This window comes from Rhopilema esculentum, chromosome 21, assembly GCF_057945365.1.
Source record: "Rhopilema esculentum isolate cy_ngs chromosome 21, ASM5794536v1, whole genome shotgun sequence".
In the NCBI taxonomy this organism is placed as follows: Eukaryota; Metazoa; Cnidaria; class Scyphozoa; order Rhizostomeae; family Rhizostomatidae; genus Rhopilema; species Rhopilema esculentum.
The window spans coordinates 6346519-6363523 of NC_142835.1; the positions used below are offsets into that span (position 1 = coordinate 6346519).

The 17005-nt window shown below is 35.9% G+C and overlaps 1 protein-coding gene across 1 annotated transcript; it reads right to left on the reverse strand.

Moving 5' to 3' along the window:
- Positions 1–1312: 1312 nt before the first annotated feature.
- On the reverse strand, positions 1313–16701 carry LOC135684302 (uncharacterized). Its single transcript, XM_065199816.2, has 7 exons — positions 16611–16701; positions 6389–6440; positions 5590–5640; positions 5348–5395; positions 5062–5109; positions 4787–4834; positions 1313–3291 (listed from the first exon to the last, which is right to left on the reverse strand). The coding sequence occupies exons 1-7, from the start codon at positions 16699–16701 to the stop codon at positions 3264–3266; spliced, it is 366 nt and encodes a 121-aa protein (XP_065055888.2). The 3' UTR covers positions 1313–3263.
- Between the last annotated feature and the right edge of the window lie 304 nt (positions 16702–17005).

Genomic DNA, 17005 nt, shown 5'->3' on the forward strand with positions numbered 1-17005 from the left:
GTTTCGCATTGCAGTTCAGATTTATATTTTCAAATAGTTAGATGCAATTAATGACTTTGACGATTCATTCGTTTTCACTAGAAGTTTTTTTCTTTCTGAAAAAGGAATTGCAAGGATTTCCTCAAGGTTGTCACCGGGTTGATTGAACCTGGTTGAATTAGGAAATTATAGTCACCGGTCTATGTTTTAAAAATCTAATATACTTATATACTTAAATGTTTTAAATAATGTGTTTCGAGCTACAATACTCTACTGACCTTTTGTCACAAGTGTCTTACTGAGCTTCTGCATAACATATTTGACAGAACGCGCATCTCAGCAACTTGTCTTTTTGTTTAAATGGCGTGGAGTTTTGAATTTTAATGGTATGGGCATGATAAAGAAGCGCAAAGATGTTACTTTGCCCATACGTTGTGAGTCTCATAATAGATGCTCAATCAAGATGATTCAAAGCAATCTACCAAATCTTTAGAACTGGATTGTAGTCTTAGAGACGGTGATGCTTTGAAAGTTGCTTGAAACAAACAACGACAATCATTGCCTTCTTTCGGTTTAAAGCAAGATTTCTTAGATGAAGGCAAAAAACAAACTTTTCAAGGTCCCCATTCAAGGCAGTGTCAAAGAAAGATAGATCGTTTGGCCTTTCATGAGCAAAGCAAGTATAGTTGTATCGTGAGCACATTGAAAACAAAGTAGCTGGATCTTTTTCTTGTGAATCAATAACATACAAGTTGAACAAAACAGGGCCTAGAATAGACTCCTTTGGCATACCTAAACAAGACTGTTAAATTTGTGTTCACCTGTTCTATCATCCGCTTGAAAACACTGGTAAAGATAATTTAAGTAATTTAGTGACTGTTTAGAAAACAGTTGGGAATCGAAATTCATGCATCTTGTGTGTTAATGTCATATACTTGATTGTTCCAAATGCTTTTCAGCTAAAACCACCAACACGTAGCTTGTGTTATCTTGTTTTCCATTTTTGCAGTGCCGTAATTGTGGAACAACCTTTTCTTTACCCATATACTCTTATATAAAGAAGCTGTTCATTATGCATAATGATTACGATTTGTTTAAAAAATATCATTCTACAGGCTATTTGCCAGTTATTCTCAAATGTTGCTTTTAAGGCCATGATGGTATTTAAGATAAATAACATTAATCATAGCCTTTAGTAATGGATGGATTACGGATCAAACATAGTAAACTGACATCAACGTACAGTGACAATAAGTCAGATACATTAAAGGTACCTTATTTCAATTGACACAGTGACAATATCAAGTATTGTCATACTTTAAAACTTCAAAATTTAGACGTTTTTATTCGATGTAAGTGGAGCATATTTGAAATGTTTTAGGAAGGGGTAATGAATTGCCAAAGTCAAAATCCTTGCGGGTTTTTAGACAATCCGAGACTGGCTGCATTGAGATTTTGCACCAGACTCCATCCTCTATTTGAATTACGATGAAAATTTGGAAAAAACCAAAAAACATGTTTTTGATAAAGTTCAGTGTTGTAGGTAATTGCTAATTTTCAAGGTACTTCTCTTCCAGTGGTGCATTTAATTTGTCTTAACGTTGCCAGTTTTTATCTTGGTAATCAAACTGCTTTGATTTGTCATTAACACTAGTATTTTAAATAGCCAAATGAATTTTAGAATTAGCCTCATTTTAAGGCGTGGCTCTTTTTTCTACACCTGTTTCCCGCCTCTTACTGCTTCCTTATTTTTGTCCAGATTATAATAATCTATTTATGTTATACAGATTTTAAGTTTTGTCTTTCATTTTCGCTTTTGACAAGATTTTTGCATTTGTTCATTCAAGTCTTCGTGTGCTCAATTTATTTTGAATTGTATTTCTTACATTCATTTCTAATTAGGACTTTAGAAACTGTTGTCAATCTTCTTGTTTCAGTTTAAACAGGTCTGCCTTTTTACCAAATTAAACCAACAAGTTTTTTTGAAATGACAGAACGTCTAGCAAGCTTAAAATGAAAATAGATTTGTTCAGACTATCCAGCCTTTGAATTCAAAAGTTTGCGTATTTTTAACTTCTAGTATATGTTGCAATGAGTTGTTAACTTTACTTACATATAGTGCAGTAAATGTGTACTTTCTAAGGTGTTTAAGTACTTACTTGCTTATCAATTCATGCTGTACATCTCTATTGTGAAGCAACCTGCGTCTGACAATCGTGAACTGTAAGAAAAAGCCTTACTCTTTAACTTTGGCTGTCGTTTTGATGTTTTGTTGACTTTGTCAGTGCAGGATTTAAAGATGGCATAGCCAAGCAGTTGCATTCAGTCCCTCCCATTCAAGGGGTTTTGCCATATTGCATCAGAAAAAAATTTTTAAAAAAGCCTCTTTATCGTCTTCTTTTATGTTTCGTTAATGACGTTATCAGTGATCGATGTATTTGCTTTAGATTAGTATCGCCCATAATAACAACAAACTTTGAAGAGAAAAAGGAAATTAGTTCGTAACAGTAGAAGTTCATAAATCCAATGGGGTCCTTTATACACTAGCAGTTTGTTGAGCAGTGTTAAGAGGGCAATATATATTTTTAATATGTGTTCAGGGGAACCATACCTTATGAATTTTAATTTTGAGAACACGGAGAAGCATTTAAAGCAACAGAAACATCGCGGATGTAGTTATTGGTAGCCAAAGTAGCCTAAGTAATACTTTTTGGATCGCAATCTTTACAGTATTCGGGAAGTTAATAATAATAATTATTATAATATAATATAATTAATAATAATTATAATAATTATAATAATAATGGTACAATCAAGCATATCCACTACAAGTGTGGCTCTTCAACTCTAAAATTAAAAGCAAAGTCAAATTACAAGTTTAAAAGTTAAGAACAGTCACATATTTATAAAAAAAAGAAATAATGTTTTTTAGTCCAATTTGTTGCTTGCTTTGTCAAATAAATGCTTCTTTAAGTTAAAACAGAATGTCGTGAAGCTAGACTGAGATTTTATTGATCCAGGTAAGGCATTAAAGCACTTTGCAGCGGCATCTTCAAAGTATCTGCTATTAGTGATGGCCTTATACAGGATGCTATTAGTGAATGCCTTATACAGGAGGCCTTATACGAGTTTCGTTACTACTTCGCAGTACTCTGTTACAAGTTTGCAGCTCGAGTTTATTAATCGTAGGCCAGTTAGTGTTGTGAATTGCCTTGAAGGTCAGTTGTAATAGGTTGAATTTTGCATCGTTTTTTCTCATCCACCTTGTCTTTGTTTGACTTGGATTAAGTCTTTCTCTTGCCAGTATGTCCGCTGTAAAAGAAATGGATTAATCATAGCAGTTTGTTGTAATGCTAGCAAACTTACTCATTAATTAGTGCCCCAAAAGGAAGTCTTGCTATAGACAGACAAATTGAAAAGGATATACAGTGGAATCCCAAAATAACGACCTCTTAAGGGAACCAGAAAATAGTTCGTTAGATCGAGACTTCGTTAAACCGGGAGAAAAAGTTTTCTTAGGTCTTTTCGCAGTACACGCCTAAAAACGCAGGGCATCTCCAACTTCCGTGCACATTTAACTCCAAAAAACCAAACTAAATTCAAATACTTCTAATGGTAAATCATCGAAAATGACAATCTTGATGCTCCTCTTGAAATTTGGCGCCCAGAAATTGGCAAAGCTGGTATCACTTCGCATCTAGTAGATAGCTGAACGATGTCTTCGATTATTTCAAATTATTATTTGACTTCTTCTGCTTCTCCCAAAAAAAATGTTTTCGTCGCTCATTGCCAATGTCTCATATGTAAGAAAGTATTCGTAAGTGTCAGTGTAATTTCTGCCGCAATCAAACTTTTTTTTCGTGCTCTTAGTCTATCAGCCAGGGCTTGAAATGTATCACCAACATTTTTTGCCGATAACAAATATGATTTCTCCCAAAAATGTGATAAACGAACATCGGAAATTAATAAATAAAATTAACAGACGAAACAAATATGAGAAGCTCGTTATATCGATGGTAATTATGATGAAAAGACCTAAAATTTGGTTTGTAATAACAAGAGTTCGATATATCCGGGACTCGTTTTACCGAGAGAATTTTTAAGGAGTTTGTTAGGCAGAATCCAAGGGACCAGACATTTAGTTCGTTATACCGGGAAGTTCGTTATATCCGGGGTTCGTACGTTATACCGAGTGAATTTGTAAGAAGTTTTTAGACAGAATCCAAGGGACCAGACATTTAGTTCGTTATACCGGGAGGTTCGTTATATCCGGGGTTCGTACGTTATACCGAGAGAATTTGTAAGGAGTTTGTTAGGCTGAATCCAAAGGACCAGACATTTAGTTCGTTATACCGGGAAGTTCGTTATATACGGGTTCGTACGTTATACCGAGTGAATTTGTAAGGAGTTTGTTAGGCAGAATCCAAGGGACCAGACATTTAGTTCGTTATACCGGGAGGTTCGTTATATCCGGGGTTCGTACGTTATACCGAGAGAATTTGTAAGGAGTTTGTTAGGCTGAATCCAAAGGACCAGACATTTAGTTCGTTATACCGGGAAGTTCGTTATATACGGGTTCGCACGTTATACCGAGTGAATTTGTAAGGAGTTTGTTAGGCAGAATCCAAGGGACCAGACATTTAGTTCGTTATTCCGGGAATTTCGTTATATCCGATTTCCTTATATCGGGATTACGCTCATCGGAAACAATAGTCATCGGAAAGTTATAGTTGTTTTTCGGTTGCTTTTCTGTAAATAAAATATAAAAAAATTTTCTCAGTATTTTTTTGTGCTAAATCTCACCCACCTTGCCTTTTTTCTCTTTACTAAGGTTATTTTCTTGCCAGCATGTCCTCTGTAAAAGGAAAATATTAACCATAGCATGGTATTCAAGTCATTCGTGAATCATTATTCAAAAATCAATTTTACTTTAGACAGTTAGTTATAAGTAGCAGGATATATTCATTTCTGTGTTTTTCAAGCCTGCAATTAATCAAAATTTGTTGCCGTTTTTCGGTTGCTTTTCTGTAAATACAATTTAAAAAACTAACTCCGAATGTTTTGTGCTAAATTCTCACCCACCTTGCCTTTTTTCTCTTGACTGAGGTTATTTTCTTGCCAGTATGTCCTCTGTAAAATGAAAATATTTACTATAGCAGTTTATTTTAATGCTATTCAACTCATTCGTTTATCAGTGTTCAAAAATCAATTTTCCTTTAGACAGTTAGTTATAAGTAGCAGGATATATTCATTTCTGTGTTTTTCAAGCCTGGCATTAATCAAAATTTGTTGCCGTTTTTCGGTTGCTTTTCTGTAAATACAATTTTAAAAACTATCTCAGAATGTTTTGTGCTAAATTCTCACCCACCTTGCCTTTTTTCTCTTTACTGGGGTTTTTTTCTTGCCAGTATGACTTCTGTAAAAGGAAAATATTTACTATAGCAGTTTATTTTAATGCTATTCAACTCATTCGTTTATCAGTGTTCAAAAATCTTACAACGGCAGTGATAAGAAGCGGAATATATTCTTCTTTTAAGCTTGACAGTAATCGGGAATTTGTTATTTATTTCGTAAAAAATCTCAGTTTTGTTACTATCGCTCCATCCTCACCCTCCTTTAAGTTTTGTCGTTGCTGGCTTCTTTTTCTTGCCACCATGTTCTCTGTAAAAGGAACAGTTTATCATAGCAGTTTTTCTGTAATGCTAGCAACGCTATTTGTTAATCTAAATGAAATCTTATAAACTTGTATCTCGATGTTAACCATGTTGAATGCATTGTTTATCTCTTAGGTTGAGGGTGACTGATAATTTCTACTAAATTGTCGTCATATCTGCATACGACGATCGTATTGTCTACGTTTAGGCCGTTGGATCGCATGTTCTCCAGTATGGCGTTTCTATGTGGTAACCAAGCACTTGACGTCTAGCTGCAAAGAACCGATTAACAGCCCAATTGTTATGTTAAGAAACAGGTCTGTATTATACGAACTGCAAATAATATAACATGGTTTGCAACGTTATTGCTTTTTTTGCTAGATGATATGGGGTGACAATCAAACCACAAATTTTTGTGACGTCATATTCTGAATTCCTACAACATCTTAAGTCCAAGAAAAAGTCTAATAGTATTTTTTAATGAAACTGATTTGCGCAAGACTTTAAAGATTGTAACAAGGAAATTGCTTTTGCTCAATTAGTTTTGCTTTTGAAGACATCAACTAGCTGTTAATGCAGCTGAAATGTCATATATTTTTTTGGTTGTCAAATATACCCAATATTTGTATAACACCAACTAAATTTAGAATTTCTAGCTTGTTGTCAATAGGGATTTTTGTAACGTATTTTCCGTTGGTTTTTTGAAAAAGATTTTGAAACTTCTTTTCAGCATGTTATTAGCACTAAATTCTTACCTATTTAGTTCTTGTTGTCTTTGCTGAGGTCTTTTTCGTATCAGCTTCTTTACTATAAAACGAATGATTTCGTCATAGCATTTTTATTGTAATGCTAGCAATACAATACGTTGATCTGTTGCTGGTAAATAAATTTCACTACAAACAGTTATAAGCATAAGGATGTGAATGTATTCAAATTTGGTTTTTCCTAGTGTTTATATTTTGATATTTACCAACTTTTTATTCTTTGTTAACCTCTCAGTTTTTCTTTTTATCGATAGATGCTGCATAACATTCTCTATATCTACAGTACATTAGAATAACGAGACCTATGGTTAGGACTTCTTCTCTGCGCTACAAATATGATGTATTTTTGTTGAACTTTTGCAAGAAGGAGGCGAAGAGAATGAAGCCACTCATTTTTGTAAGTTCGTATTCTCAATTGTTACAACGTCTTTTCACAAAGAGTGGCACATAAAATTCTCTAATAATCTTCATCTTCTTTACTTGGTCAAATAATCTTCTTTACTGAAATTGATCTATGCAACACTTTAGAATTTTGTGTAGCTGTTTAAGACATTATTTGTTACCTCTAAATAACTATTCATCCACAGCATTCATATTCAGGGACCATGGAAGCGGGGGGCTTTAGCTTTCATGATTTCAAAAATGTGCTGAAAACCATACAAAAATCGCCCTGTTTTAAGTTTTTAGTATGTTTACCCCCCCCCAAAATGTTTCAGCCACCCCCATCAGTAATATGCTCCGCGGTCCTTGTTCATATTGCCCAATGTGCTCAAGATTTTTTGCAGTTGTGTTGAAATTTATAACGTTGAAATAAAGAATAATCAGCAGTAGACAGTCATAACGACAGATTAAAGTGTCTATGCAGCGAAATTTTTATGTCCTGCTTTTTCTTAAGGGGTATGTTTTCCCATCTTTTCCGATACGTTTGACACCAAAATTGTCATAATTTGACCAGCAAAAGTGTGTTTAATCAGAGTTTGAAATTAGGTAGTGCTTGCGAAAATCAAGGCCAGTTTGTGACGTCACAGTGATGAGTCGGATCGACAGCAATCAGAAAACTGCGGTTGTACAGAATAGGTTATAGTGAGGGAGATATGAAGAAGAATTGTGCAAATTGTGATACAAGCACAAAAATTTCAGGAAACACCAAGTTTGATACGCTGAAAAAGATATGATATAAAGCCAAATCATATCTTGCCCATAAGATCCCTTTTTAGACTGGGGTACTCCGGTCAAGACCCCTAATTGTACCTTTGGTCATCAAGGGGAACGCCAGGCCATAGAAAGTTGAAATTCACAGTAAAAAGACAGTTTAGCTAGACAAAAAAGATGTGATATAGACCCGATTCATAATTTGCCCCAAAATTCTATTTTTGGACTCTGGTCCAGATCCCTAATTGTACAATTGGCCATAAACAGAGAATCCTAGTTCATAGAAAGTTGAAATTCACAATATAAAGGCAGTTTAACGAGCCGAAAAAGATGTAAAATAAACCCAATTCATATGATGCCCCTAAATTCTATTTTTAGACTGGGGTACTCTGGTCCAGACCCCTGGCCACAAACGGAGAACGCCAGGTCATAGAAACTTGGAATGCTCAATATAAAGGCAGTTTGACATGCAGAAAAAGATTGGATATCGAACCAATATTTTAAAAGAAATCTATTGAATCCCTCGCCCTTGTTCTTAAACAAAAAACAGAATTCTGATAAGTTAAATGGTTCTTTTTTTATTGAGTGTCAAAGTATGCATATTTTGCAGTTGCGTTGCGAAATTTTATTTCCCGCTGTGACGTCACAGTGATGAGTCGAGGCGAAACCATTTAGTCAGGTCGAATTGGGCAAATTGAAATGAATCTGGCATGAATCTTTGCAATAATGGACAGTTTGATACGCTGAAAAAGATAGGATATGGACCCGAACTGAAAATTGTACCCCAGTCTAAAAATAGAATTTAGGGGCATCATATGAATTGGGTTTATTTTACATCTTTTTCGGCTCGTTAAACTGCCTTTATATTGTGAATTTCAACTTTCTATGGCCTGGCGTTCCCCTTTATGACCAAAGATACAATTAGGGGTCTTGACCTCAGTACCCCAGTCTAAATATGGATCTGATGGGCAAGATATGATTTGGGTTTATATCACATCTTTTTTAGCGTATCAAACTTTGTTGTTTTCTGAAATTTTGGTGCTTGTATCACAATTTGCACAATTCTTCTTCATATCTCCCTCACTATAACCTATTCTGTACAACCGCAGTTTTCTGATTGCTGTCGACCAGACTCATCACTGTGACGTCACAAACTGGCCTTGATTCGCAAGCACTACCTAATTTCAAACTCTGATTAAACACACTTTTGCTGGTCAAATTATGGCAATTCTGGTGTCAAACCTATCGAAAAAGATGGGAAAACATAACTCCTAAAAAAAAGCAGGACATAAAATTTCGCTGCAACTTTGAGGCCACAAATTTCAATACCAAGGATTCTAGACCTACTTGGTTATTTAACTGTTTTGAATGGAAAGTACCTCGCCTGATATTTGTAAGTGTTATTGCGATGAAATTTTCATAAAATTTCTTGATTGCTCATATTTGTCTCTAAAAATGTACCAAAACCACTCTTAACCCTTTATTTGGTAAATTATCATTTGGGACATTCTATTTCAAGTGTAACCACCTCAAAATTTTTAACCTCTTTGATTTTGCTCAAATTTTGTACAGAGTTTTCTGGTGCAAAGATACATCTGCTGTGAAAATTTCAGCTTCCTAGCTTGAGTGGTATTGAAATTACGACCGGTCAAACTTTTGAAATTTGTTGCGACCCGTCATTACTTGTGCCACACCTAAAATTGATATCTTCCTTCACACTCAACCTATAAAGATGGAATTGGTGTCAAATGAAAGCACTTGTCAAGTTGAAACTTAATTTCCAGTGAAATTGATGCTAGCCTCAAAGGCTCAAGGGCTGAGGTAAAATGTTATTTTTCAATGGCTGACCACGCCCAAATGGCAACGCCAATTTTCATGAAAAATTTTTTTCAATAAGATAAGTTCATGATAGAGCACCTCATTAAATTTAAAGATGGGGTGGGCATGGGTTTTATCACAATCAGTCTCAGAATACTGACAAGTCTTTATTAGATCTGTATCCTGCATAAGCATGACCTACTATGACATTGTTGTACTTTATGACATTGTTCTGTTATAGATGAATATTACATCAGTGCATGTGTGGAGTATAAAAATAAAGTTAAGCCTTATGCATCAACATGACAAGCCATCGCTGAAAGAAAAAAGCTTTTTTTCATAGCCAAAAACACCATTGAATGGAAACCTCCTGCTAATTCAGGAAATGACAACTTTCCATTAATGTCATGTTAGTGAAAGTTAGTCTAGACATGTTATTTAACTTTATGATTTAAGAATTCCCATCAATTTTAAATAATTTCTGAAATTGGCTGTTCGTATCCTGTAATTGTCAAACCAGGAAGTCCTCTTCAATAGCACCTGTCTATTACAAGGAAACAGTAAATAAAAAACCAATGTAAGAAATGTGCTTTAGAAACTTCAAACAGACTTCAGACTTTGGTGAAAGCATTTAGTACATTACTGAAAAGGCAGTTTTCTAGTTTACGAGATTTAAGATGGCAGAACAACTTTCAAAACTGACAAGTATACAAAACAACCGAAAATATTGCTGTGACCCATTCCAAGTGCATAAAACCAAAAGAACAAAAGATTTGAGACTCGTAACTGCAGAGCAAGCGAAGTGCAATCCATCTTTGGTTCAAGTTGGAATGAAAATATGCACTAACTGTAGAAAACAGCTACAAAGAGTGGTTGGAGTAGAGCCGCCACTCGAGAATCTGCTCTCTGAAGAGGAGGATGACTTTGTTCCGCCTGAAATTGAATTTGAAAGCCTAAATGAAACTTTAGGGAAAATTGGAGAAAGCCCTCTGAGTCAAAGAAAAATAATGTCAAGATCCCGCTACCTTCCTCAAAAAAAGAAGAGAGTGCATGACACCCTTGAAAGAAAATTTGATGCTGCATGTGGCTCCTCTCCATCGTTGATTATGGATGTTTCTTCAGATGAGGAAGATGGAATGCCAGCAGAAATTGTGCAAAAACTAATTGCAAAATTTCGCAGCACTGAAAGTAGAAGTGAAAAGATAACAGTTCTGACTATTTTTGTGCAAACATGGAGTCGTAGGAAAATAATGGCCACCTTTGGCTGCTCTCAAAGAATGGCTACACAAGCAATGCATTTATCATTGGAAAAAGGCATCCTTGCTACCCCAAATCCAAAAACTGGAAAAAAGTTGCCAGAGAATGTTTCAGAGGCTGTAGAAAACTTCTATCGGCAAGATGATATCAGCAGAGTTATGCCTGGAAAAAAGGACTGTTTAAGTATTCTTCGAGACGGCAAGAAGACTCTGTTTCAAAAAAGACTAGTTTTAGGAAATCTTCGGGAAATTTATCAAACATTCAAATCCCAACATCCATCAATGAAGATAAGCTTCTCAAAGTTTGCAATGGTTCGACCTAAAGAATGTGTTTTAGCTGGAGCAAGTGGCACTCATTCTGTCTGCGTTTGTACAATCCATAACAATGTAAAATTTATGATGAACGGATCCATGATGGCGTCTGTGACAGCCAATGAAGTAGTTCCTGTTAGTCATTATGGACACGCATGGCTAAGATGATGTGTAACCCCGCAGTACCAAACTGTCATCTTGGTGAGTGCCCATACTGCCCTGGTAAACAGCCCCTGAGAGAGATGCTTTTAAAATGCTACGAAGATAACGATGTCGATGAAGTAGAGTTTAAGCAATGGACATCTACTGATCGCTCAAAACTAGAGACTATGGTAGAGCCAATAGAAGATTTTGTGGAAGCATTTATTGAGAAACTTGACACTCTTAAGCGACATGATTTCATTGCAAAACAGCAATCTCAGTATCTTTGCAAACGAAAGGAAGGTCTAGTAGAAGGAGAATTTCTTGTGATAGGTGACTTTTCAGAAAACTTTTCTTTTGTTGTCCAAGATGAAGCACAATCATTCCACTGGAATAACAGCATGGCAACACTGCATCCATTTGTTTATTATTTCAAAGAGGATGGACAAATCAACCACAGCAACTTTGTACTAATATCAGATTGCCATACTCACGACACTGTTGCAGTCCACCTTTTCCAGAAAGAATTGATGAGACATCTTTCAGAAAAGTTTCAGGTGCTGAAAGCAATTATCTATTTTTCTGATGGCTGTGCAGGCCAATACAAAAACCTCAAGAATTTTTGTAACCTGTGCATGCATCAATATGATTTTGGTGTGCCGGCTGAATGGCATTTTTTTGCAACAAGCCATGGCAAGGGGCCTTCAGATGGCATTGGAGGCACTATCAAAAGAGAAGCAACCAAAGCAAGTCTGCAGCGACCTTACCGTGATCAAATTTTGTCAGCTCTGAAGCTGTTTGAGTTTGTTGATTCCCATCTTAAAGGCATCAATGCAAAATTTCTCACTGCTGCCGACTGGTATTCAGAAGAAGAAATTCTTCATGAAAGATTTCAGACTGCTAAAACGATTGCTGGAACACAAAAATTACATTGTTTCAAACCAATTTCAAAATATTCTCTTCTTGTCTCAGAATACAGTGAAAGTGAAGTGACAAGGGAAGTTCAAGTAGTCAAAGCAGGCTGTGGTCATATTGAGCTCAGTAAGATTACAGGCTATGTTGCTGTAGTTTATGACAGCAAGTGGTGGGTGGCATATGTTTCCAGCATTCAACCAGAAGCCAATGAAGTGACAATAAGCTTCCTGCATCCCCATGGCCCAAACCCTTCATTTGTGTATCCAGAACCTTCTGAAGAGCTTGTTGTTGATGTCTCAGACGTACTTGTGCAACTTAATCCGGTCACTTTTACAGGTCGCACCTACACATTATCAAAAGGGGAATCACAAGCAGCAAGCATGTCTTTACAAAACAGATTACAGATGGAATAATTTTCTGAAACAAAAATTCTCTCTAACTGCAATGAACATGACACTTGTTATTAAAATCAAACTACCGCTTGTATGCATTGCATGAAGACTTACATTGACTTTTAACCTTTCAAGATAATACTCATCAGTATTCTGAGACTGATTGTGATAAAACCCATGCCAACCCCAATTTTATATTTTATGAAGTGCTTTATCATGAATTTATCTTAATGAAATAAAATTTTCATGAAAATTGGCGTTGCCATTTGGGCGTGGTCAGCCATTGAAAAATAACATTGTACCTCAGCCCTTGAGCCTTTGAGGCTAGCATCAATTTCACTGGAAATTTACTTTCAGCTTGTCAAGTGCTTTCATTTGATACCAATTCCATCTTTATAGGTTGAGTGTGAAGGAAGATATCAATTTTAGGTGTGGCACAAGTAATGACCGGTTGCGACAAATTTGAGAAGTTTGACCGGTCATAATTCCAAAACCGCTTGACCAGTCAAAAAAAAATTTGAAATATAGAAAAAGATCGGTTTGCTTAACATAATACTAGATTTTAAACAAAATCCATGACAAAAATTTCAAGTTTGGACTTTTTTTGGTTACACTTGATGAAGAATGTCCCATTTTAGCAAAGAAAAATTCCTCAAACATTTTATATGCTCATTTCCTTGCAAAATAACAGAAAATCAAAAAATTTTTTAATTTTATCTTAATTTTTATGGAAATATTAGCATGATGCCAAACGGCATCATTGCCAAGAACGGTTAAGAAACTGTAGTGATAGAATGTTCAAAAAAATTTCAATCTCCTGTTATCAAATACAAAAGACTATTACAATGGCAATATTGGTTGTACAATTAATCATTGAAATTAAAGGAAATTCAGTTATTTGTCTGTGTGAAACTTTTTGAAACAGTTTCTACTGGTAATCAAGCAAAGGGCAATTTTGCATTTTTCGCAAGTCATTCTTGAGTATGACTGGCAAACTCTGCATCGCTTCTTATCAGCTGATGGAAGGGGCCAATGTCCGGTTTTATCATATCGGATATCATTAATTGGAGTTGGCTGTGCTGCTCTCTTTCCTCCGTGGGAATTTGCTTCTGTGCTTGGGCGTTTTGTTGGTCGTCCTAAATGACTGGATTGGGGTGCTTTCTTTATATTTATAAGAGCTGTGGCAATCTCAGTGCAAAACTGTAGGAAAGGCTTTTGCTTTGCTGCTGGCAAACCTAGCTGTCTGCTATGGCGCTTGTAAAGAAGCCATCCATTTACTTTGCAAATATCAACAAGGTGCCAGAAAACTTTAATGTACCACCTTTTGGTTTTCACCTCAATGCGGTACAGAGCAATGAGCATATCTGCTAAGTCTACCCCACCCATACTTTTGTTATACATAATAACAATGTATGGACAGGGTATTTCTTTTCGGGCCTTTGATTCTTTGCTCCACCTCTCAATGGCACCAATTTGTTCTACGCCAACATAGTTGGAAACCAAAAGCACTGTGCTATTGTCCACCCATTTTACAACTATAATGCCAGAATTAGCATCTACCCTATAGTCCATGGAACCCCTTCCATTTTTTTCTAGATCCTTATTTGATTGAAGTGGACAACCTTGCAGGCGATTTGCTCTGATTGTCCCTACAGCCAACAACCCTTGATTCTTCATGTAGCGCATCAGTTCCATTGTGCTGAACCAATTATCAAAGAAAACTTTATGATTCATGTGACATGGCAGTGACTTGCACAACTTTGCAACAACTTGGGCACTTTTTGAGAGATGATTGTATTGTGGATCTTCATTTGAATCCTTCCCAGCATAAATGAAAAAGTCATATATTATTCCAGATCCACCTGCCCGCACTAGATTCTTGAAGCCCCACTTCTTGGGCTTCTTTGGGTTGTACTGGCGTATCTTTGAATATTTTGTTTTTGATGGAATGATTTGCTCATCCACTGCCTGGAATTCCTCTGGCTCAATCTTTCTACACTCATCGCGCACTGCATCAATAATGGGGTTTATCTTGAATAATTTGTCTGCTTGTCCCTCTGACATGTCATTGTCTACAAAATGCATAAACCTCTTTATCTTAGTGAAGCGCTTTAGTGGCATTACATCTGCAATTTGATGATACCGAAGATTCTTTGCCCAATAGCTGGTATATGATGGCAATTTCACAATGCCCATGTGCAAATGCATTCCAATGAATGAAGAAATCTCATCCTCAGTAACATTGATGCTTGAGCCTGTCTTCTGCACACTATATAGGTTAGTTTGCTCCACTATTAGTTTTACAGTTTTATCAGTAAAAATTTTTTTGAAATAGTCATATGGTGTCCAGTTTTCAGGGGGCTCTGAAAAGTTTCCTTTGAATTCATCATTCATTTGTGGAACATTCATTTTCCTCCAACGATAAACATGCTTCTTCCTAGAAGTTTCTTCATTCGATTCATCATTTTCTTCTTCATCTGAAGATTTGGCTTCCTGATCTTTGATGGCTAAAATTTGGCTGAGGTGTTCAGTATCTGTATCATCACTGAAATCTGATACATCCGAATCATCAGCAGTTATTAGTTTCAAAGCATCCTCAAAGTTGTAACACTGGTTTCTGTTCATTTCTATCTATAACAAGAAATTTAGACCAGTAATATAAAACTTCACATATTATAAGACTATCAAAATAAAAACTACAAGGTCAATTTCCAAACTGGCTCGTTTCCAAACTCATAACAGCTGATGGATATTCTGGCATATCCAGAGATGGCAAACATCATAGGAATCATATTCATAACTAGGCCAAAGTCAATTTCCCTGTAAACATTCTTCCACAAGATGCAAGATATTAGTAGAAATTCAATAATCTTCTTAGGATCTGGATTATCAATCAAATAAGCTCATAATTTGACTCGATTTTACACAATTTCAATGAAATAAAAGTCAGCTGATCAACCGAGAAAGGTAACCAATCCTTGGCAATGATGCCGTATGGCATCATAAATACACTAGGGTATCAAAAGTATTGCACCACCCTGCTCAAAATGGTGGCACTTTTTGTTGACTTTTTGACAATGCAAAACATTTGAATGCATTAATTGGGTGAAGTAAGCGCATTCTAGAGCAAACTTTGGCGGGAAAAGTTTGCAAATCTTGCTGACGCCATAGAAAACTTAGTTAGAAATGTATAAATTACGCAAAAACATTTTTATCTGTAAAAATGTAGCCCATGCCTGAGGAAACAAATTTGTCAAATGAGAGGCGAGTCGCTATAAAACATTTGCAAGGAAGTGGTATTTAATTTTTAAAAAAATGTTGACCAAGTTAGATGCAGCTACACAACAGCTGCGGTAAATCAAAAAAGATTTCTGGAGAGTGTTACAGTTGTAAAAAACCGAGAAATTGGCGACCAAAATAAATTTGATGTTAGAGGGGAAAGAATTTGTCTGTTTTGTTTCTCTGCGTACAGCACCAAGGGGCAGTAAAAGGCATGAAACTCAACAATGCGCAAAGTGTTGCAGCTCAAAATCCGTCCACAGAAAATATAATGAGTGTTTTGCACAAATACAAAAGAAAAAGTTACCTGAGTAAACGGAAACCATTTTTACAAATATTTATTTCCATACAAAAGAAATGAAAGTTTTGGCATAGCCAGAATCAAGTCCAATCTTTAACATCGCTAAAAAAGTTTGACTTCAAATGTTACAAACCGTGATCCAAATGGTCGTCCGAAAGCCAGAAAATCATTTATTCTAAGACTTTTCTAGGCCTAATACAAAATTCTACAAGAATACGTTGCCCAAATTCATGGATCCATTTCAAGGAGGCTTTTTGCGGTTTCAAAAGTTTGCGGCAGCCAGTCAAAATATTGATATTTGAAACTGTTAAAAGATGTTTGCTACTGTTATTTTTTAAATAAATGCTCTAAATATATTGAAGTTTTGATTGGTGGTTGTTTTGCTTTCGACCAATTGCCATTGGCCCTCTAAAAACAGAATTCATTTGCATAACAATAGCTGTCGATCATTCATGCGCCATTTCTCCTCCTTCGAGGTGGTGCAATACTTTTGATACCCTAGTGTATATCGACCTGTATTTTAAGCCAGATGAGAAATTTTAGCCATCACCACTTTTTAAAGCCAATAGAAAAAAGTATGATCTTCAAGAGAATAAAGGTGACCAGAACGATGACAAGACATGGAGGCAAGTTAAGGCAGAACTCACCTTGTAACTTTTCTTCCGGAGACACGTTGTAAAAATCGGCAAAAGAAAGTTTAGGTAGACCAGTCCTCTCCTCGTGAGTGTAGTGCTTCATGTTTTAGTCAACGATAGACACAAAAAGACCTCGTTTTGACAATGAGACTTACCGCAAAAAACCATTAAAGCCAATGATGACATATGGCATCAATGCCAAATAAAGGGTTAAATTTGTTCGCCATTTCGATCAGCGGTATTTCCTTGAATGTCGGACAGGCTGGCGCGTAAATTTGAACTCAAACATTTGGCATTATCTTAAAATGCTTTTGACAAATAATAGCAAAGAAAAAGTTGCGGAAGACCTCCAAGAAGGTTTTCGTCAACCGTGTCTTGATAATGTATGAATTTTCCTTACCTTCAAA

What these genes read in the sequence shown, in the direction of transcription:
- LOC135684302 (XM_065199816.2), bottom strand. Translation starts at nt 16,701, where the DNA reads ATGAAGCACTACACTCACGAGGAGAGGACTGGTCTACCTAAACTTTCT. An exon ending in TCCGGAAGAAAAGTTACAAG is followed by an intron (nt 6,441 to 16,610) that starts GTGAGTTCTGCC and finishes TTCGTTTTATAG; the next exon opens with TAAAGAAGCTGATACGAAAA. An exon ending in GTCAAGAGAAAAAAGGCAAG is followed by an intron (nt 4,835 to 5,061) that starts GTGGGTGAGAAT and finishes TTCCTTTTACAG; the next exon opens with AGGACATGCTGGCAAGAAAA.